Here is a 22,420-nt window from a genome sequence, read left to right on the forward strand (position 1 = left end):
CAAATATTAAGGCAACCCTTAAGAACTGTAATGAACCTATTTAGCCAGGTGATGCCAGCACCAAAGCAATAAGGTTCCAATGAAGCCAAAAGGTTGTCTGTCCCATCGTGGTGTTGGCATCAAAGGTAACCCATACAAAAACTGCCCAAAATTTCAGCATCTTCACTTGCTGGCCTTAGCACTGGAACTAAGTAACACAGCTGGTTCACAATCACGTGGTTCAGCAAAGTTTTTATTAAAGGCCACTCTGAGCCTGAAGCCTTAAATTTCACTTTTGTGGTTCTTATAAAACTCAATACAGTTAGTGGTTTTCAGAGCTAAAGGCTATATCAGATGGAAGAAATATTTGCTAATAAAGATTAAAAACTGATGTATACATTGCTTCACATTTGCATGCTTAACAACTAGAATTTCTATCTGGCCTCCATTCAGCCACGTCCTTCCCATTCTTCCCAAATTGATCTTGATGATGACGGGTGAACTAAAATCATCCTACATACACACAGTCTTACCAATGAAGGGGCCAGTATCTCAATGTGAAAGGTAACAAGGCAAATGTTTAGCAAGGAGGCCTCTCAGCAGAGCTGTGTCTAACAGCCGCTCTTTTAAGATATTCCTTTCACAGGGTCCTGGGCTTCACACTACTGGTGACTTAATGAGATGGCATAGAGGGGAATAGTCATAGAGCAGGAGAAAAGATTTTTTTGGAACCTTGCATATATATATTTTCAGTAATTGTTATACTAGAATTTCAAAATAAAAGATGTTATGTGGGTTGCAACCCCCAAAAGGGTCACATATCAGGTATCCTGAATATCAGGTATTTACAATTCATAACAGTAGCAAAATTACAGTTATGAAGTAGCAACAAAATAATTTTATGGTGGGGGGTCACCACAATATGAGGAATTGTATTAAAGGGTCACAACATTAGAAAGGTTGAGAACCAGTGTTCTAGGGGTTGTTGAGATGACTCAGTTGTTAAAGTGCTTGCTATGCAAGTATGAGAATCTGAATTTGGACTTCTAGTATATAAAAGAGCCAGGTGAGGTGGGGCAAACCTGTAACTCCAGTGCTGGGGAGGCTGAGACAGATCAGTCCCTGGAATTCTCTCACAGTTAGTCTAGCCAATCAGTGAGTTCAGGTTCAATAGGGGCCTCTGTCTCAAAAATTAGGTGGAAAGCAATAGAGGAAGGCACCTAATATAGACCCCTGATCTCCAGGTGTATAAGCACACATGCACTCACAGGCACATGTACTCAGCCCACTGTTCTGAAAGTACAGGAAAAGATATACAGCATCTTTTGAGACATTTCTATTAAGACCATGAGATAGCATTTCATACCCACGGAGATGAGTATAATGTAAAGAAGTTGGAGCCATCATATGTTGTCAGAGGAAATATAAAATGGTGTAACCACCTTTAAAACCACTGGTAGTTTGCTAAAGTATTAAACCTAGAGATACTATAATCCCTAGTGATTCTATCTCTAGATTATCTATATTTACTCAAGAGAAAAAAACCACGCACATAAAAACTTGCATACAGCTGAGTTGGTGGTATATACATATAGTTCTTGTACTTGGGACAGCGAAAGTGGGAAGGTCACTTGGAGTTAGGGGTTCAAAGCTAACCTAGGGAATATACAGAGATACACATCTCAAAAACAAAAATCTGTATATGAATGTTCACAACAGCATTAGTGATAACAGCCCCAAAGTAGAAACAACTTAAAAGTCTATCAACTGACCAATGGCTAAACAAAGCAATGTTTACAAAGACCAACAACAAAAAGTAATGAAATACTGACATGTGCTGAGACATGGATGAGCCCTGAATATATGCTATGTAAAGAAGCAGGTCATGAAAGGAAAACTATGTGACCCTATTTATACAGCATGTGCAGAACAGGTGAAAGGTGAATCTAGGTTTTTTGATTTTGAGAAAGGGTCTCATTCTGTAGCCTAGATTCTGGCCTCAGGTTCTGAATTTTGGAATCATAAGTGAATACTACTAAGCCTGGTCTCAGAATAGGTAAATCTGCAGAAAAAGATTAGCCTAGGATTGGTAAGTGTGATGGCTAAGGTGTACAAGGGTTTCTTTTGGGGGCAATAAAAATGTTCTAAAATCAGGTGACAGTTGTACAATTTTGTGAATATCCTAAAAACCATTAAGGGTATACCTTGAATAGGTAAACAGTATGGTGTGTGGACTATATCTTAACAAAAGTACTTAGGAAGAACAAGCAGGTGTACTTTCATTGATTTGACTTCAGAGTCCATGTCTTTAACTGCCACATTAGTCTGCTTCCTAAAAATAGTCTAAGCCAAACAAACAAGAAAAGCAGGAAAGAAGTTGAATTAAGACAGAACTATTCTCAGAGGGCTGAGTCTAGAAAAGACCAGTTAACAGTTTTTATTTCCCCCACCTGATCCCAATAAGCTCACTCACTGGCAGAGATGTAGGGGAGCATTCTGAGGCATGACCACCAACTATTCCCACCACTAGGCATTCCACATAAGGATGTGGGCTACCTTTCACCTATCAACCATGCCTCTAACTCAATCATTATTTCATCAATTCACAATGCCCCTGACAAGGTAGGGAACAACAGACAAATGATAGGAACAGACTTCCCTTTGACAGCTGGTTGCTCTGACAGCTATTAACCTATTATATTAGAAATCAGCAGATGGGCATAAATTCAGGGTCATTCCAAACACGATCCATGCAGGGATCTCACTTCCAGAACTTTATAATTCAATGAATTAAAAGCAAAAAGCTTAACTTTTTCATACTATAGTATCATATCTTAAGGAGGAATAAAATGATTATCTCAGTAGGTAACAAGACTTGATATAACTCAGCCACAGCTTTCCAATGACAATACCATAGTTCATGACAGAGCTTTATAGAAAAAAAAATACATTTAATAAGAGTATGGTTTTCCCAATCAAAAGCTGAGAGAACTATTCCCACAAATGGTAAGAAAGAAAAGGGCTGATGAGTGTGCTGCAGTTAGAAAGGAGATACACTTTCGTGTCTTTGGAGTGGGAGATCTATTTGCTCAAAAGAATTCGAGATGGGAAATTAGAACAAAGGGTAGTGGATGGTGTAGATGGTCGCTATGCATCTCCCTGGGGCTGCACACACCTCTAAACCTCTGGAAGGGCTTTCAAGAAACTAGACTTGGAGAACTACTTAGGAGGAGGCATTAGGAAAATGCACACAAAGTGGGACTGGTAATAGGTCTTCAGGCAGACAGTTTAATACCTAGAGAGAACAGTATTGTGGAGAGGGGAGATGAAAGAGAAATATCTACTTCCACCAATTTCCTTCAGTTGGGAAAAGCTTAAAGGGAGAAAGAGGTGGAGTTCTGGAAAAGAAAAGCCCAGAGCGGATGAAGCTGAAGTTTCAAAGTTGTTCAGGGACTGGCAGCCACCAGCCAGTACTCAGATATCCAGGTCAAATAGGGGGAGGTAAGTGGACAAAAACAAATCTAACTGGGTTAGATTTCCCAGTACTTGGGCAGCTGAGGCTGGGAGGAAACTCTGGAGCTATGTAGATAAAAATCAGCAACACTACAGGCAGCAATAGAAACCAGCTAGACCAAGGTGCAAGGTCTGAGGAGAAGCCAGGGGACCGCCAGGGATGGGACGTAGCCACAGCACAGGGTAGGGTAAGAAGCTTGGGGCAAGAAGTATAGTGTAGCAGCAGATGACTATGAACCGACTGACGCCGCGTTTTGGTACTGGAAGGCCTCAGGAGACAAGGTCTAACACTAAGTGGTGCAACTGGAGATATTTGGGTGTGAGTACTTGGTCTTTGAGGAGCCTCTCAACCTTTGTGGGTTGTCTCAGCCAATGGAGGGAGGTTGCCCACCTCTCCCGTCAGCAGTGGGCTGATTGAGTTCTCCTAAGGAGCAAGGTCCCTGGCACTCAGGATGGAGTTGGGGGCAGAGGAAAAGCTTCATTCTGGGAGAATATAACACTGGCCGCTACCGAGAGATACTGAGTTTAAGGCAGCCAATGGAGAGTTTTTCAGGATCCGACAGGGACTGGTGGGAGGGCTGGCCGGTGTAGGGAGAACAGGACTTGGGAAGAACCGACCCAGGCTAAAGGACGGCTAGTCATGGGGGTGCTTCCGGATCCCAAGCGGGCGAGTCAAAGGCTCCAAGTGTGGGACAGTCTTCGGGGTCTGTCGGAGGCTGGCCGCTACAGGCTCTGAGTCTAGGGGCAGGTTAGGGGTAGGGTTCGAGAGTGTGACATCAGCTGGGCAGGTCCCGGTGGGAGGCGCCGGGTGCAGGAGGCCCCGGCAGTGAGGGCCTGGTCCGCGGCTGAGGGCTCGAGGAGCCCAGGGCAGGCCCGGCCCGTGAGCGCCGCGAGGAGGCCCTCGGGCCCGGCCTTGCCGCCTGGCGCTCACCTGCAGCACCACCTCTACGTCGTACGAGTTCCCCTTGCTCTTCTGGTGGCCACGGAACTTGGAGCCGCTGTAGAGCAAGCTGGTGGCCACGCCGGGCTGCTGGGTGTTGATGGGCGGCGGCGGGATGAGTGAGGCCGCGGATGTGGCTGAGGCACCCGCCGGCGGGGGACACTCGGTGCGGACCGGCATCGCGGGGTCCCCCGGAGCCAGGGCTGGGGGAGGGGGAAGGAACCGCCGTCGCCGCGCGGGATCCGAAGCTGCGGGGAGGGCGGACCCGGGCGCGCACGCGCGGGGGAGGGGCTGGGGCACCACCCGCCCGCTGCCGGCAGACCGAGCGCTCGTGTCGCCACCTGGACCCCGAGACCTGCAAAGAGGGCCTCCCTGTCCTGAGCTGGGGCCCCCTTCCCACTTGTCCTCACGGGCGCGCACACACACACACACACACACGCACACACACACACTCACTCATACACACATACACACGCGCTCACACACTCACACACACACGCGCGCGCACACACTCACACACACAAACACACACACTCTGCAGCTTCCAATTGGCGCGGACGCGCCGAAGAGGCGGGAGCAAGTTCACGCGGCGCTTCCGCCCATTGGCGGACAGAGAAAGCACGTGGCGCGGCGCGCGAACGACCCGCTGGGACTTGTAGTTTTCTTCCCGTGGCGCAGCAGGAAGGGGGCGGGGCGAGCACGCTTGTGATGCTGATTGACGGGGGCGGGAGCGGTGCGCTGGAGGCGCTCGGCAGCGACGGCGCGCCGTAGGTGTCATGAGGAAGATGGCGGCGTGCTGAGAAGGCTCAGGGTTTTGAAACCTTGGTGAGAGGTTTCCGTATAGAACCAGCGAGGGGTTTGGGGATCGCTTCGCTCTATTCCTGTACTCTGTTTTCACGTATGTGTCCACCCAGGCCCTTGGGCACGATGTGGCGAATCTACCCCCGGCTGAGGGACCGGTGGCGCGGTCTCTTGGACCGGCCTCTCAGTGACCCTACCGCCTCAGTGTGGCCGGGGCCAGCTCTACGGCCTCCGGCCCGGGCCTACGTCCCGCCAACAGGTGAGGCCGGGACATAATGTTACTTTTTGGTCAGGAGCCAAGTCGGGCTCACCTGGTGGAAGGTTTCTGCCATGCAATGTGGGGTGACTGAGGCAGGGTTCAGGCCCATGAGAATACTTAGAGCAGTGCGGGGTGACTTTAGGGAACACACCGTGTCCAGGATAGGAGATATTTGGCTCTTGGGGCTTTTCTCAATTTTCTTTTCTTTTTTTCCTTCTTTTTTTGTTTGTTTTGTTTTTCGAGATAGGATTTCTCTCTGTAGTTCTGGCTGCTCTGGAACTCGCTGTATACACCAGGCTGGCCTCGAACTCAGAGATCCTCCCACCTCTAGTTCCTGAGTGCCGGAATTAAAGGTGTGCACCACCACCATCTGGCTTCAGGTTTTTCCTTTTTAAGGGAAGCAGGTATCTTCGTTGATTTCAGAAAGGAAAATCTGGGCTTTCAATCAGGACTTCCAAGGTCACAGAGCAGACTAGTTGAGGTTGTGGAAGGCAAAGACTGGCCTGACCGAGTTGTGTCTCCAGGACCCAGCACAAGACTTGGCACAGAGCAGACAGGCCTTAAGTCTTCCACCCCCACACACTTCCTTAAAGGTTTGCAGGCCCTCTGTCCTAGTGACAGTGCCACAGCCTCTGCATTCTCTGCAGCCTTTTCCAAGTGGTAGTTTATGCCAGGCTTCTTTGACCTACTAAGGACTGTAATAAGCCCGAAAGAAGGTTATTTCATTGCTTCTGGAGAGAGATTTTATGAGTGAGGTTCACTTCAGTGAGTGAAAAGTAGTGACGACCTCCCTTCATTCTGTTAGCTGTTTTGTGTTTCAGGCATGTGGTCTCACCTGAATGACACTCAACATCAAATGCAGGACTCATTATGCTTACTAAACAATAGTTTGCAATACATTGTGATATGGGAAGTCCGAAGGACTTGAGAGATCACAAGGATGAGCGTGTACAGGGTGACTGAAAGGGCTTTTAAACTGGGGCTTGACAGATGAGTAAGAGTTTGGTGGAGGTGCTTGGGGGGTTGGGGGGGGGGAGAGTGTAACATGTCCAGAGGTGATGACTGAGTGTTAGAAGTCTTGCTGCAGCACTTCCCTCATTAGGCAACAATTCCATAGGCAGGTTGGCATTGGTGTAAGAGTACAAACCTGGGGTCTGTTGTTGGCTAAATTTCTGAGGTACTGTGGTCTTGGGCATGTATGATATCACTTTCTTTAGTGATCCGAAGCATGAGATTGCCTTTAAGGATTCTTTAGGCTATAAATCCATAATTTTTTGTTTTATTTAGTGTGTCTGTGTCTGTGTGTGCACTTGTCATGCACATGGAGGTCAGAGGACAACTAGCAGGACTTAGTTGTGGATTTAAGGGATTGAACTGAGGATGTTGGGTTTAGGGGTCAGTGTCTTTACATGGTGAGTCATTTCAATGGTCTATAGCCCACAATTTTATATAAATGAGGAACGAGATTGGATGCAACAGGGAGCTGATTTTTACTTGTCAGGACACAAATGAAGGCCTAAAAGTAGGCCAGGAAGAACCAGTAAAGACAAATGAAGAAGCTAAGTGTGGTGTCACTCACATGTATTAGCTGCTTGAGAGCCTGAGCTAGGATTACTTGAGGTCATGCGGGAGGGAGAGGAAGAGAACAAGGCTTGACTTACATATATCTCTTTCTCACTGGGCCTCATTCATTCATACATTCCTATTTTCTTTCACATTTGACTACCTACTATGTGCTAGATAATGCTAAGAGCCAACTGGTAAGTCTGTAATACAAAAGAAAAGATGGCAGATCAAGCACCTCCATAATGGGAAGCAAAAAGTGTCCATTCTCTTAAATTGACCCTTGACCTGTTTAGTGAACTCCTGAATGTGTTTGCTGTGTATTCGGTGCCTCCCTAGGGTATGCTCTGCTTTCCATGTCCTCACCAGGTGGGAGATATTTTTGTGAATCTCTGAAGTACATAAATGATTAAGTCCTTCTTGGTGAAGAATCCACTTGTCAAGGTTAGGAACAGCCACAGCATGGAAGGTTGTCTGGAGAAAAGGGGCTTGGAGGAGGAGGAGGTAGTACAGTGCAGAGACCTCTGTGAGATCTGTTGCCACCCTCCTGCTGTTTTCGGCCCAGAGGGGGATGTAGTTTGGAGAAGCAGCATATGAGGCAAATTCCCAAAGAAAAGCTTGAAGTCCTGTTTCTACCATTTACAAATTGCCTTCTGTCCTAGGCAGCTTCTCCAAGATTCTGCCACTTCAGAGACATTACCTGCTTTGCCATCCTCATAGAAGTATCAGGGACCAGACTGCTACCTGCTTTTGAAGTAAAGTTTTATTGGAACACAGCCACATACTCATACATATTGTCTGCTTTCATTATATTGGCCAGGACAAGCCTAGATTATTGACCTCTGCTCCAGATGAAAAGCAATTGGGAAAATAGCACACTTATGTATTTGGCTGCAAGAATTTTTTATTACATTTATTTATTTATGTATATATGTATTTGGGCATACATGTGCCACTGTGTACATGTTGAGATCAGAGGACAACTTCTGAGAGCTGGTGCTCTCTTTTTACCTTTACATGGGTTTGGGAGATTAAACTTGGAGTCAGACTTGGACATAAGCACCTTTACCCATGGACCCATCTCTCTGCCCTGGCAGAATTTTAAACACCTTTATTAAGATATAATTTATTTAAGGGGCTAGAGAGATGGCCAAAGATTAAGAACACTTGTTGCTTTTGCAGAGGATTGGGTTCAGATCCCAGTACCCACATGGTGACTCACAGCCATTTGTAACTCCAGTTCCAGGGGATCAGACACCCTCTTCTGACCTCTGTAAGTACTAAGCACATGCATAGCACACATACATAGAGTCAGGTAAAGCACTCACAGATGAGATAATATTTTAAAAATTAATACATATCATTCACTTAGCATACAGTACATTCCTTAGTGTATATTCAGTAATTTGAATGAACATCACAGTCAGTTTAAGAACATTTTTATCATGGTAAAAAGCAGTCAGTAGGGGTTAGAGTGCTGGCTCAGTGCTTAAGAGCATTGGTGCTCTTCCCAAAGACCTGGGTTCCATTCCCAGCACCCACACGCAGCTTACAACTATCCATAACTAGTCCCAGGGGATCAAATGCCTTCTGGCCTTGGGTACAAGGTGTGCACGTTGTGGACAGACATACATGCAAACAAAATACCTAGATAAATATTTTTTTAAAGGCAGTAAGTACCCTTTAGTAATATTCAGCTGCCTAGCCACCTCCCTAGCCCTAGGCAACCACTACTTTGTTTCCCTGTTTTGGACATTGCATTGTGTGTAGCTTGGGACTAGCCTTTTCCACTGAGTAACTGAGTACAGTGTTCTTAAGGTCTGTCTGTGTTGTATCATACGTATTTCCATATTCCAGTCTTTTTTTGTTTGTTTGTTTGTTTGTTTGTTTGTTTTTCAAGACAGGATTTCTCTGTGTAGCCCTGGCTGTCCTGGTACTCACTCTGTAGACCAGGCTGGCCTCGAACTCAGAAATCCACTTGGCTCTGCCTCCCAAGTGCTGGGATTAAAGGTGTGTGCCACCACTGCCCAGCCCTATTCCAGTCTTCTTACTGATGAATAACATGTTGTAGAAATACACATTTTACTTGTCCATTTATGGGACATGTGAGTTGTTTCTACTCTTTGGTTATTATGAATAATGCTGATACAGATAGATATTTGTGTACAAGTTTTTGCATGGGTTTGGTTTTACTTTTCCTGGCTATATTTTCTAAGCTTAAAATTGCTGGATCAAACAGAAATTAACTCATTAAAGAGTAGTAAGTTGGTTTTTTTTGTTGTTGTTGTTTTTTTTTTTTTTTTTTTTTTTTTGGTTTTTTTGTTAAGAGGGTTTTTCTGTATAGTCATAGCTGTCCTGGAACTAGCTTTGTAGACTAGGCTGACCTCACATTACAGAGATCCATCTGCCTCTGCCTCTCAGCTGTTGAGACTAAATACCTGTGTCCTATTTCCTAGCCCATAAGATTGTTTTTATTTGTTTGTTTTTTAAGGTGGATATGGTGTTTTAAATCTCTAGTAGTAGTACATATCCTCACTAAAACTTGTTACTGTCTGACTTTTTGATTATAATCACCTCAAAGGGTGTGAGGTAGTATCTTAGTGTGGATTATCAATATTATTAATTATTGAGTTGGTCTTTCTGTGTAGTTCTGGATGGCTTTGATCTCTATGTAGACCAAGTTGGCTTCAAACTGACTACCTCTGCTTCCTCAGTGCTGGGATTAAAGGAATGTACAACCATGCCTTGCCTGAGTTGGAGGCTTTCTTTATATGTTTATATTAGAAGAATTTTGATGTCTGGTTAGAGCTGCCATAGGATTATAAAAGGTTAACTATTTTGAGTTTAGCTTTAAGGTCTGAGACCCACCAGATGGCGCTGTTTTAAAGGCTAAAGGTATTGTGATTTTATGATTAGCACAGATTCTTGGTGTATTCTGGGAATTGTAGTCCTTTGGCCTTAGGTTCTTAAAAGAGGGAGGGGCAGCTCCTAAACTGTGACTGGTAGAATAACCAGACATTAGACAAGAGAGATTTAAGAAGGAAGTGACACTGAAAAGCACTTGTTTCTGTATATGGACTTTAGGCAACTTCTCAGGAGAGACTAGAGACTGTTAATTTCTCATTCAGTATTCTTATGAGCAGCTTTTCAAGGTTGTTCTCTGCTTTTTTTTCTTGTTTTCTTATGGCTGTCTCTTTGTTTTTTATTGTTTGTATATGTGTGTGGATATATGTGCCACACATGCATGTGAAGGACAGAGAACATTTTATGGAGTCAGTTCTCTCCTTTCAAGCTTGTATGGGATCTAGGGATTGAATTTAGGTCATTGGGCTTGCATGACAAGCACATTTACCTGCTGAGCCATCTTGCTGACCCTCTCCTTGTGTTTTGAGACAGGGTTGCTGAATAGGCTAGGCTAAATGGCGAGCCAGCTGCAGGGATCCTCCTGTTTCCACTTGTCCAGCTCTGTCTGGTGTTGCAAGCATGCATGACTATTCTCTGGCTTTTTTTTTTTTTTTTTTTTTTTTTTTCGAGACAGGGTTTCTCTGTGTAGCCCTGGCTGTCCTGGAACTCACTCTGTAGACCAGGCTAGCCTCGAACTCAGAAATCCACCTGCCTCTGCCTCCCAAGTGCTGGGATTAAAGGCGTGCACCACCACTGCCCGGCCTCTCTGGCTTTTTACATGGGTACTGGGATTCAACTAGAGCATCATACTTGTGCAGCAAGTACTTCATCAACTGAGCTTCATATAAGCCATTCTAATCCTGAAAATCATTTCCTACACATCCCTTCCCAAGCAAATCAGTTAATGAGATTTAGTGACTGCTGTCCTGTGGCTCACATATGAGCTTTTAACTGCTTGCTCAGAGGTCCTTTTGCAGCTCAAGATGAGATAAGGATTCCTCAGTCTGAATTCCCACTGTCCACATGTTTTTACTGTCACTGAAGTCACTTGTTCATTTTGCTCTCACTAGACAGAACCTCTGGGGAGCACATCTCATCCCCAAGGCTGATCCTTGAATGTGAGAACCAGTAGGAAGACTGGTGTTTGCCCTGTATCAGAACTTCAGTCAGAAAAGCTCTGTCTAAAGCCTTTGAATATGAAGTCATTGCCTCTTGGATTTTTTTTGCCTTTCTACTGTCTTGTTTTCTATGTGTCTTTATTTCCTCTCTAGTCATCTTACTATCCAGACTTTTAAATGCTTATTCAGATATAGAGGTAGCCCTGACTAGTAGAGCATGCCAGAAGATTAGGGTTATAGGAAACTTAGCTGTCCTGGCAGCTTTGGAAGAGTCAGTCCTTCATAGTCAGTTTCTGTCCTTTTTCTGTCCCAGTCTCTTTTACCCATTTCTCAAGCCTGTATCAGGAATTATTCCCACTGACTTCTGCCTGGTCAGCCTTTTGCACACTACCCAGTCTAGGCACCAAAAAGCACAGTGGATATAGTGTACAAGTTCTATCAGAGATAGGAAAAGAGGCCTGTGGCCAGCCCAGTGTGGCAGGTAAAGTAGGGAAATTTAACAGTGGCAGAAACTTACCTATTTTGTTGTAGAATGTGTGCTGTAGTAGAATGGTGTTATAGGATCAGATGATATCGTCAATTGTGTCATATTTTCTCAGTGACTAGAGCTGATAATTCTTAGAATTATTCTTTTACAATTTTATGTATACTTATTGTCTTAGTCAGTTTTCTATTGCTGTGAAGAGACACAACCAAAGCAGATCTTATAAAAGAAGGTATTTTATGGGAAGCTTGCTTATAGTTTCAAAGGGTTAGACAATTATTGTCATGGTAGAGAACATGGTGGCAGGCATGGTGCTGGAAAAGTAGCTGAGAGCTACATCTTGATCCACAGGCAGCAGGCAGCAGGCAGACAGAGACAGAGACAGGGCCTGGTATGAGCTTCTGAAACCTCAAAACCCTTCTCCAGGGTACACCTCCTTCACCAAGGCCTCACTTCCTAATTGTTCCCAACAGTGCACCAACTAGATCCACCAAGCATGCACATATATGAGCCTTTAGTGGCCAATCTTTGATAATATTCTTCTCCGTTATCCTTTCATTCCCTTCCCCTTATACCCCTGTTCCAACAAGTCCTCCTTCTATTTCCATGCCTCTTGTGGAGGTGTGATAACTTTATGAAAAATTTAAAGTGTGTGAAGACAAGGATTTTTATATCTTATTCATTATCAAACCATCCCCAGTACCCTCCCCCTGCCTTGCACACATATGAAGTTTCTCTAAGTTCTTGTAATTCTAACAAAGATATACAAAACAGATCGTCCCCCTTCTTGAAGGAAGTATTTGGAGTTCCTGTTGACTATACAAGCAAGCTGGTTAATTAAATAAATTAGTTAGAGAAGATAGGAAATGTTTTCAGTAGCTTTATTTTCTGCCTGTACATTACACATTTGCATTCATGTGTACATAAGCACACACATTGGCTTCCTTCCTCAGAGGCATCTGCCTGAAAGGAGTCTCTGGTTCCATTCCATTTACAAACCAACTTTACATTCAAGTACATTGAGCTGGCCTAGGGCAGTGTGGGTGGGCATACTGGATGTGAAAGCAGGTGTTAGAAGTTCTCAGGTCACAATCTGAGGCTCCACTGGCTCTTGATCAGAGTTGTCTCCCTGCTTGGATACTAGGAGAGGCATAGCCATCGAATCCTATTCTTTTTTTGTTCCTGGAGAGTGTTTGTTCCTTTTCCAAGCTTTAATCAGAAGCTGTTGATTATAGAGCAGACTTTGAATGGTGATATAAAAATCAAGCCAATCAATCAGCATTAGCAATAATCATATAAGTTGGTGTTGTCTTTGAGTCCTCTTGATGCTATTTTAAATTGTCTCTGAAAAATCTGTCTTACAGAAAGGAAGAGGTTTTATCAGAATGTCAGCATCTCACAGGGTGAAGGTAAGTATCTGAAAATCTGATGGCCTTTCTGTAAATGGTGGGGCACACATTTGTCTCCAGCTAGATGATGGTGGCACTTTTGTGAGCATTGTCTTTGTGTGCACCAAGTTGGTTGCTAAAATACAGGAATGGGCACTTGAATCCACATTCCCTGAGAACTTTTGTCTGATCTTTTAAGGTGGCTTTGAGATAAACCTGGACCACAGAAAGCTGAAAACTCCCCAAGCCAAACTTTTTACCGTCCCCAGCGAGGCCCTGGCCATCGCAGTGGCCACTGAGTGGGACTCTCAGCAGGATACCATCAAGTTCTACACCATGCACCTGGTAACAAACTTGTAGCAAGCAGACTCTTATCATACAAACTTCCACCTGATGCTCACCAAGCCTTCCTGGCAAAACTTTACAGTTCTTTCCATATTATAACAAGGCTCTGGGGTAGACAAGGCTCCTGTCTGCCTATCTACAGCCACACTTAAACCATCTGTCACTGAACTGGCCAAGCTCTTTCCCTGCCTGGCCTGGCTACTTGCAGTCCTCTGTACTTGGAATGCTACACTGAGAGTGTGACTGTTTTTCTCCCCTGGTCTCTGGACAGAAGTCACCATTAATGACTCCCCCACCCCCACCCCCACCCCCCATCATGTTTTATCTTTGTTTTTTGTTTGGTTTTGGTGTTTTGAGACAGAATCTCATGTCTCAGGCAGGCTTCGAACTTGATTTATAGCTGCAAATGACCTTGAACTTGTGCCTTTACTGCCTGAGTGTTGAGATGACAGGTGTGTGTCTCCATGTCCTATTTAAGCAATGCTTGGGTTGAACCCAGGGTTTATGCATGCTAGGCAAACTCTCCATGTCTCAGTCACATTGCTCATCTTTATTTATTATTTAAAAATTTTTTTGAAACAGAGTTTGTTTTGGTTTGTTTATATAGTTCTGGCTGTGTTGGAATTTGCTCTGTAGACCAGTCTGACCTGGAACTCACAGAAATCTGCCTGCCTCTGTCTCCCAAGTGCTGGAATTAAAGGTGTGTGCTGCCTCACCTGAGCCCAGTTGTTATTTTTCATTACAGCAGTTAGTCATTTGTTTCCTCACCACGTAGTCTAGTGGTCTGTTTTCTATTTACATGTTTATTACCTGTGTCTTTCATAGCTTGGTTAGTGACAGGGGAGCAGTAGCCATGGCTTTTTATTCAGGAGTTTCAGTTGGAAGAATACATGGAGCTCAGTGAACATTGGTGGGGTACAGGACCCAGGCAGCCAGATGGGTGAGGAAAGGAGGATGCTCCACAGTCAGCCCCTCAGTGATCAGGCGCCATTGAGGCCCCTTAAGCCCTGCCTCTGCAGCCTCCTTAAGCCTTACAGAGTAGTCACTCTTCTCCAGCCCCATGATCCCACTGTACTGCCCACCTTATGGTGCCATGGGTGATGAGGTGATAACAGTACATGCAGCCTTCACATGGTTCTGAGGAAGGCACCAGCTAGTACTGGGTCTAGGTGCTCTCATCCTACTCACTGCAGACCCAGATGGGCCTCAACAGCATAGTCTACTTCTTGACTATCTAGTATAATCAGGGTGACGAGGCCACAAACTGAGGCCTAGAGTAGTCTCAGAAGCCTCTTATTGATGAACTAACACTAGGAAAATATCTTGATCCCAGTTCAATCTGCCAAACTTGTTTTCTGAAGTGTCAAACAAGCTGGTAAAGCTTCTCAGTTATTTTGAGCTTCATGCCTTTATTGTATTTGAGTATGTATTTTACCTCTGTGGACCTCAATTTTCACATCTTTGAAAAGGATAGCATCTGCCCCAAAGCATTGTTATGCAAGTTAACCTGATAGTCATGTATGTAAAAATATATAAAACCCCTGAAACTTTGAGGAAGTTCACTACTCCAAGAAAGATCACTGTGAGAGTCCAATGAATCTGGTGAGCACAATGGAGTTTGAAGATGGAGCCTGGTTTTCAGATCCCCCAGCAGATAGGCTGCTGCTGTGCCTGTGGCAATAGCTCTAATGCATGGCTCTGGTGTGCTGTCAGCTGTATGTCAGATGCAGTGTATGCATGCCTGAGCCCCACAGGAGGGTGACAAAGCATCTTCCACCTTTCCATTCAGACCACATTGTGTAACACATCCTTGGACAACCCAACCCAGCGAAACAAAGACCAGCTGATCCGGGCAGCTGTGAAGTTTCTAGACACTGATACCATCTGGTAAGTGACATTAGATGAACAGACCTCTTGGGTGGTGTGAACCTCTTAATCTGTTTTGTTTCTTTTGTCCAAAGCATATCAGTGGGGGGGAAAGGCAAGGCCTTTGCCATTATTTTGTGTAGCCGCCCGAGGCCACAAGTCAACTGGATTCACCTGAAAGGGGGGCTGGGAATGAAAGGGGAAGGAGGGCGAGAAGAGATGAGGCCAAGGCAAAGTTCTCTGATCAAGGCCCAAAGCTTTAATGTTCGGCTCTCAATTTAAAGGGGAAGACCCAACCCACAACCCCTCCTGGTTCCAGATGGGTGGTATAATCCATAGTCGTTCTAGGTCACGGTCAGAGATGTCTCAAGGCAAGCCCAGGGGCAGTTCTGCTTCTGTGTTCCGGGCAGCCAAGGTGGGTAACTCCACCTATATCCCGTCACTTGACCTTGTTGTGGTAACCAAGGTCTCTTCAGGCTTGCTCATGGGGGGAGAGTACAATTTTGCAAGAGGGCAAGAAGGTAGCCCACGTGATATGACTGAACCCTAGGAGAACTTCTCAGGCTGTTCTAGCACAGAGTGCCCCTTGATCTGAGCTGAGTTGCCATAGACATGTATGCCATTCCCACAGGCTCCAGAATTATAGGACCCATTGGTCAACCCCCAGCAGCACATCTGGCCCTCAATGTGTTCATGTATTAGCATCGTTGTCATTACAGGTGGCAGTTGTCAGGGGCTGGTCTCTCCCAATTCTGAATTCTCCCGTGTCTGTATTAGCTTGTTGGAGAGTAATATTAAAGGAACATCAGAGAAACAGTTGAATGATTGTGCAGTACTGGGCCTGCTGGCCCCATTACTCAGAGGCTTTGAGTCACCCAGGGATTGCTTGGGATGCTAGCATAGGTATTCTGGGGAGGAGGGAGGAGGAGAGCTACTGGTTTTGTAGGGAACAGTGCCTTGAAAGGAACAGAGTTCATCCAGCTTCCCTTTGGTAAAGAGGGCTTCTTGAAAACTATACAGGGTTCCAACAAGTAAACAAAGGCAGTTGGGACCAAGTTCTACCTGCCTCCACCCTTCAGGTCCAGGATTGGGTAGGAAGGAAAGGCTTCCTACTCTGCTCTCAGCGCCCAGCTTTTCTGGATACTCCTCTGTTTTTTGTTTTGTTTTGTTTTTTGTTTGTTTGTTTGTTTTGTTTTTAAAAAGCTAGCTTTCTGTGGTGCCCTAGAGTTCCCATCCATGAGACTGTGAAGGTTTGCTCCTGTCAACTGACCCTTCTGTGTCTTTATCAAAATGAATTGTACCACCTGGTTCTGTGGTGATCCCCTTGGGTAAAGGAGCCACTCCAGGAGCTGGCTAGGCTCCTGAAGTATCAGCAGGCATTTGGTCCTTGGCCAGGAGCAGGGGTCTTGGAGGAGCTGTCACTGAACTAGCACAGCACTGTGTCCAGTGGGTATGGGTCCCATTTTTATTGCAGATCTGCTTTTGAGTAGCACTAACATGGGCTAATTTGGACCTGTCAAAGTACTTGGGAACTGGAAGATAATGAATTGCAACTCAAGCTATAGTAAAATTCCCTGGGGAGCATGTGGAAACATATGATCGGAAACCCCAGAGGTTCTGCTTGTCATCATTGGGGATTTATCTGAGAAAGTGTCCTGGTAATGAGCTTCTGAGTGAGGTAGAGCTGACGCTGCTGGCCAGGTGGTTCCTTTACCCCTTGGCTACACTCTGACCATCATGGCTTTATGGGACAAGACTTAGGATGCTGTGTTGTTGGTGTAAAGTTTTTGCTTTTGCCCTTTGCATTTTCCTTTTCTGTCCCTCAATGAAGGAATTGTACTTTTTTATTAATGAAGGTGGTTTTTACAATGAATTAGCTACAGGGTGGAAGAACCAGAGACATTAGTGGAACTTCAAAAGAACGAATGGGATCCCATCATAGAGTGGGCTGAGAAAAGGTAAGATGTGCAGCCCCACATGGAACGTTGAATAGACCTGGTATTGGATTGGGTGCTGGGGTCACAGTACACCTGAAATCTCAGGCTGGCTTCCTGAGCCAGAACCCTCCTGAGCTTGAGCTCCCTCAGGTATTGAGAGGTAGGGGTTACCTTGTTAAACATGTTCCTCAAAATCATTTTGGTTGGGCTAGAGAGATGGCTCAGCAGTTAAGAGCACTGATTGTTCTTACAGAGGTCCTGAATTCATTTCCCATCAACCACATGGTGGCTCACAACCATCTGTAATCTGATGCCCTCTTCTGGTGTGTCTGTACATAGCAACAGTGTACTCACGTACATGAAATAAATAAATCTTAAAAAAAAAAAAAAAAAAAAAAAATTATTGTGTCCCGAATAACTCCTACTGGGGTATACCATGACAAATGTACAGGCAGCTCTATGTCCTCAAGAAGCACCAAAGGTCCCAAGCCTCTGGCCCCCAGTGGGTCTCTGAGCCTTGGTTTGCTTGACTTGAAATGGACTAATCCTGCCTGTCTGCCAGGCTGATGGGAAGGGTAAACCAGCAAAACACTTAACACTTGACTCAGCAGAGGTAACAACTCAAATTTTGGCTTAAAAAATCATCATCATCATCATCATCATCATCATCATCATCATCATCATCATCATCGATGCACTGCTAAGTAAAAGTGACTGTGTAAGATACACGTGCACATAGACAGAGGTCAGGGTAGCTTCCTGCAGCATTGTGAATACTATCTGTCAATGTGTAGCTTCTAGGGATTGATGGTACTCAATACTTTCCTTAACACAAGACTCTAGTAAGTACAGAGTTGAACAGATATTGATAAAGTGGCAAAATAAATTCAGTGTCAACTCTCCAAGTAAAGTGGGGAAGGGGTGGTCCCAATGGCTCTGCCTTGTTTACAGAGTTTTGGAATAAATGCTTAGATGGTTTTTCTTCTGTTGTAACAATTTTCACAGAAATCATCACTTGTTACACATTTCCTGAGTCCTCACAATGACCCCAGGCATGCTGAAGGAGCTATTTTTATTTATTTGTTTGTTTTGGTTCTTTGAAATAGGGTCTCATGTAATCCAGGCTAGCCTCAAACCCACTCTGTAGTCACCACTGGCCTTCTGCCCGTGATCATCCTGCCTCAGCCTTCTGAGTGCTGTGATCATAGGTGTGCACCTCCATGCACTGCTGTCCCGAGGAAAGCACATATGCCATATCTATTGGTTTAGTTTGGTTTGGTTTTTTGCTTCTAGTTAAAAGTTAGAGTGCTTTTGAGAAATAGTGTACAAAAGACATGCACATGCCTTTCCCTTTAGGTATGGTATAGAGATCGGCTCCTCCACTAGCATAATGGGACCCAGCATCCCTACCCAGACCCGAGAGGTGCTTACCAGCCACTTGTCCTCTTACAACATGTGGGCCCTGCAAGGTACAATTTGGGCTTTATGGGCCTGGAGGGTGGAGTATATAGTGGCACATCCCTGTTGAGTACTCTGAGCATGGAGGACCCTTTTACTTAGCTCTCCAGGGTCACACAGCCTCCAGGAAAAGTCTCAACTTCACGTATCATTAGTTTGGACCCATATAGCCATCTTTAAACCAATAATGGAGTGAGGCCTGGGGGATACTAATTAGCTAGGTTCAGGTCATATACCTATCCAGGAAAAGGCAGGGGTGGGTTACCCCAAGAAAAGGAATAGTATTCTGGCAGGAAAGTGTATAAAGCTCAGGTGGGTTTTAGGAGGGTGCCCCCTAACCTCCATTCCATTAGGGAGTAGAAACTGACAGGCAGTAGGCTATAAGGGCTGACTGGGCTTATGTCCCCTAACTCTAGGGATTGAGTTTGTGGTGGCACAGCTCAAATCTATGTTGCTGACTTTGGGCCTGATTGACTTGCGCCTGACTGTAGAACAAGCTGTGCTTCTGTCACGCTTGGAGGAAGAGTACCAGGTAAGTTCTGATCTCGGTTCCCACGTTAACCCTTTCTTACTCACTGAGTTTTATTACTTTGTACATGTAAAAAAAAAATCAAACTAAGGAACAATAAAGGTTTAGGTATTGCTCAGGCTAGGGGTGTGGCTCAGTAGTAGTGTGCTCTGGGCCCTGGGTTCCATCAGCAGCAACACACACACACACACACACACACACACCCATGCATGTGAAAGGTTTCAGAATTTTTCAGTACTCTTTTTGCCCCCCAACTCCTCTTCAACAGCTTGATTGGGTAGGACTTGTATTTACCCACATTTTATAAAGCAGTAAGCCGGAGTATTAGATTGCATTTCTGGAGAATGTTACACTGAGGTTTGCACCTATGTCTGTGATACTAGGGCTAAGGCCACCACTGTGCACTTAGAGGCTCATGGGCTAATAAAATAAAGGTATCTGGGCCTCCTCTGTCCTGCTTTATGCTCCTGATATTTCTTCCAGATGGCAGAGGAGCCAAGTAGCTGCTGCTTGCACACACGTTTGATTTAGGGGCAGGAAAACTAAAGTTTTCCATGCTGCTGTTTGCAGTTTTAGTTTTGGCTTGTTTTTGTTTTGCTTTGTTAAGAGAGAGTCCCATGTAGTCTAGACCAGCCTTGAGCTCATTGTGTATCTGAGCCTAACCATGAACTTCTGATCTTCCTGCCTCAGCCTCTCTGATGCTGGGATATTGTGGATATATGTCACAATGGCTGGCTTATTTACATTTTAATTTTATTTTGGCTTTTCTGTGACAAGTCTTGCTATATATATAGTCCTGACTGGTCTGAAACTCATTATGTAGACTAGCCTGGCCTAGAACGTCCAAAGATGCTCTTGCCTTTGCCTCCTGAGATCACAAATGTATGCCACTATGCCTGGCTTTTGTTTGTATTTTCATTTTAATATTATTTTTCTTCTCTTCTCTCTCTCTCTCTCTCTCTCTCTCTCTCTGTCTTTTTGTATGTGTTCACATTTATGTGGTGCATATGCAGGTAAGGATACATGTGTGTGCATTCTGGTGGAAGTTGACATGAGGTATCTTCCTCAGTTATTCTCTACCTTGCTTGAACCCAGAGTTCACCAATTTGGCTAGTTAAGTTAGCCAGTTGCTCTGGAGAATCCCCGTCTCTGCCTCTGGAGAGCTAGGATTATAGGTAGGCTGCTATACCCACTTGGCTTTTATGTTGTTGCTGGGATCTGAACTTGGGTCTTCATCCTTGTGCATCAAGTGCTAAGCCATCTCCCCAGCCCATTGTTTGCATCATTAACACTGAAAATTTAGTGTTCCTTGTGGTCCTGAGGGTGTTGCTATTACTCCAACTTCAGAAGGTTAATGTTATTAGGAATTGGTTTCTTTGGGATTAAAAACCTTTTTGGAATATTTAATGTTCTGCTTGGAAAAATGCCAGGGGCAACCTATTTCTGTACAGCAGAGGAGAGCCATTCACTGGTGTCAGGCCATTTCATGAGAAGGGCTGATATCAGCCATTAGGACTATAGGGTTGGTACAAAACCAGGAAATCTGGCCTCTGGTTTGGACTCTGCTTTTGGCTATGGAACTCAAGCCAGGTGACCCTCTGAACTTTGGATTTGATCCTGCACAAAATGAGGAATGACCTGAAATGAAGGTGAAAATTATCTCAGATAATGTATTTTAGTTGTGCATACCTAGACCAAGCAACCAGAAATGCAGGTAGCTTATATGGCCTGAAATATTTTGTATTCTCCATGATCTGGCCAGGCCTGCTGGAATCCTGCAGGGACAGACCAGCAGGGTGGGTTTGGAGACACTTATGTCTGCAAGGCACAGTGGGTTCGGAGCGCCTCCCTCTTGTTACAGTTCTGAGGGTCCATAGCTGGCTTCCTGTGTGTTGTAGAGAATCAGTGCTGTTCTGCTGCTCCTTAGGGGTCAGAACCAAGTTGCCTGTGATCTGGCTCATTTATTTACTATATCCCCATGGTAGTGCCGACAGCCTTGAAGGACAATGGGATATACAACTCATAGAGGATGACAATTTTTAGGCTGCTTCATGCTGGCAGCCTGGTCTTAATGTAAGGTAAAGGTAAATGGGCAGCCCCTAAGCTGGGATATGTTCCTCTCAGACTAAACCCCAGACAGCAAAAAAGCCAGCTCCAGCTTCCTGGAGTTATTACCAGATGGCCCACATGGGTCTTATGTGTTTGGTAGGATCATGGCTCACCATCCTTAGCCCAGTGATGGGAATGGAATGTGATTCAGGTCACCAGGCAAGACTACTCACCCAGAAGCTTATTTTTACCTCTCCTTAGATCCAGAAGTGGGGCAACATTGAGTGGGCCCACGACTATGAGCTGCAGGAACTGCGGGCTCGCACTGCCGCTGGCACCCTTTTTGTCCACCTCTGCTCGGAAAGCTCTACAGTCAAGCACAAGCTCCTGCAAGAGTGAGGCCTGGGGTGCACACGCTGGCTGGAAGGAATTGCACAGACATAGACTCTGATGTGGGCCTCCTTGGCTATTGGACCTCTGGATCCAGTGATGCTCTGCTGGCCAGTACATATTGGGCTCCCTCAGCACTATACCTGTGGGGCTACCCAGCCTGTACCTAGGTCTTCCCTGACCTGTGTGGCTTGGCCTTATAAGGAAGCATCCTGAGATGCCCTGGAGACACAGTGTGCCTGACTTTATTTAGGTCAGACAGCCTCTGATGCAGGCACCCTTGCCTGACCAGTAGTGAGGGAGGGAGAGAAATGGTATAGGGACTTTCTCTTGACCCTGATTTTATTAAATATTTTTTCATTCTGAAAATATATCAAGCCTCATTTTCATTTGAGCCTTGGCATTTCTCCATTCTTCTTGTTTTATCTGAGCTCTGTCACCATTATTACATCTGCTACCAGTGGCTGGGGACCTCATGGGGGAGGGCAGGAAACTAGCACATCACCACATACAACCCTTTTCCATCTTCAGCCTGAAGGTCTTTTTCCCCCCTGGATTTTCATCAAATGATCATTTGAAAGTGAATCTTTGGTCTAAGTGGTTGCTTACAGTTTGTTCTTCCTATTCTTTAAAAAAAAAAAAAAAAAAAAAAAAAAAAAAATTACTCTTAAAGATATGTTGTTTCTGGGTTAAACACAAAAGTTGTCCTGGCCTGGTTACTGACATGCAGTGCTATGTTCTACATGGAATATTGCAATGGGGTGTCTTATTGTAGAATTATGTCCTCTAGATATGCCATGTCCATTGGTTTCTTAAAATCAGAGCAGCTATAATACCCACACAAGATTGGGCCATTAACATGGATGATGGGAGGGTCTATCCGGCTGCCCCCTCCTC

At 45.0% G+C, this 22,420-nt stretch overlaps 2 protein-coding genes across 7 annotated transcripts in view; one reads left to right on the forward strand and one right to left on the reverse strand.

Moving 5' to 3' along the window:
* Gid4 (GID complex subunit 4 homolog) overlaps positions 1 to 5,111 on the reverse strand; it is a 29,265-nt gene extending 24,154 nt beyond the window's left edge. For 2 of the 3 annotated variants that reach the window (XR_013111281.1, XM_034504972.1), the window contains exon 1: positions 4,424 to 5,111. Coding sequence is in view for 1 of the 3 variants with exons in the window: in XM_034504972.1 (XP_034360863.1) it covers positions 4,424 to 4,612 (189 nt within the window). In the remaining 2 variants the exon portion in view is untranslated. The remainder of the gene's footprint in view (positions 1 to 4,423) is intronic. The other variant, XR_013111282.1, reaches the window with a different exon arrangement.
* On the forward strand, positions 3,571 to 21,894 carry Atpaf2 (ATP synthase mitochondrial F1 complex assembly factor 2). Of its 4 annotated transcripts, none has more exons than XM_034504969.2 (8): positions 5,148 to 5,492; positions 12,926 to 12,970; positions 13,149 to 13,294; positions 15,084 to 15,181; positions 17,038 to 17,118; positions 18,454 to 18,566; positions 18,972 to 19,087; positions 21,395 to 21,894. In XM_034504969.2, exons 1-8 carry the CDS (start codon positions 5,333 to 5,335, stop codon positions 21,530 to 21,532), a joined length of 897 nt encoding a protein of 298 aa, XP_034360860.1. In that variant the 5' UTR covers positions 5,148 to 5,332; the 3' UTR covers positions 21,533 to 21,894. The 4 variants fall into 4 exon arrangements, with proteins under 4 accessions (XP_076792825.1, XP_034360860.1, XP_076792826.1 ...); XM_076936712.1 differs by lacking the exon at positions 13,149 to 13,294 and adding an exon at positions 8,238 to 8,328 and having other exon boundaries at positions 5,352 to 5,492; XM_076936710.1 differs by lacking the exons at positions 5,148 to 5,492; positions 13,149 to 13,294 and adding an exon at positions 3,571 to 3,811.
* Positions 21,895 to 22,420: the final 526 nt, after the last annotated feature.

This window comes from Arvicanthis niloticus, chromosome 6 (assembly GCF_011762505.2).
Source record: "Arvicanthis niloticus isolate mArvNil1 chromosome 6, mArvNil1.pat.X, whole genome shotgun sequence".
Lineage (NCBI taxonomy): Eukaryota > Metazoa > Chordata > Mammalia > Rodentia > Muridae > Arvicanthis > Arvicanthis niloticus.

Bases quoted from the DNA above. Each gene is read 5' to 3' on its own strand.
- Atpaf2 (XM_034504969.2), top strand. From the start codon at position 5,333: ATGTGTCCACCCAGGCCCTTGGGCACGATGTGGCGAATCTACCCCCGG. The intron at 12,971-13,148 runs GTAAGTATCTGA...TGATCTTTTAAG, and splicing joins CAGCATCTCACAGGGTGAAG to GTGGCTTTGAGATAAACCTG. The intron at 19,088-21,394 runs GTAAGTTCTGAT...ACCTCTCCTTAG, and splicing joins GCTTGGAGGAAGAGTACCAG to ATCCAGAAGTGGGGCAACAT.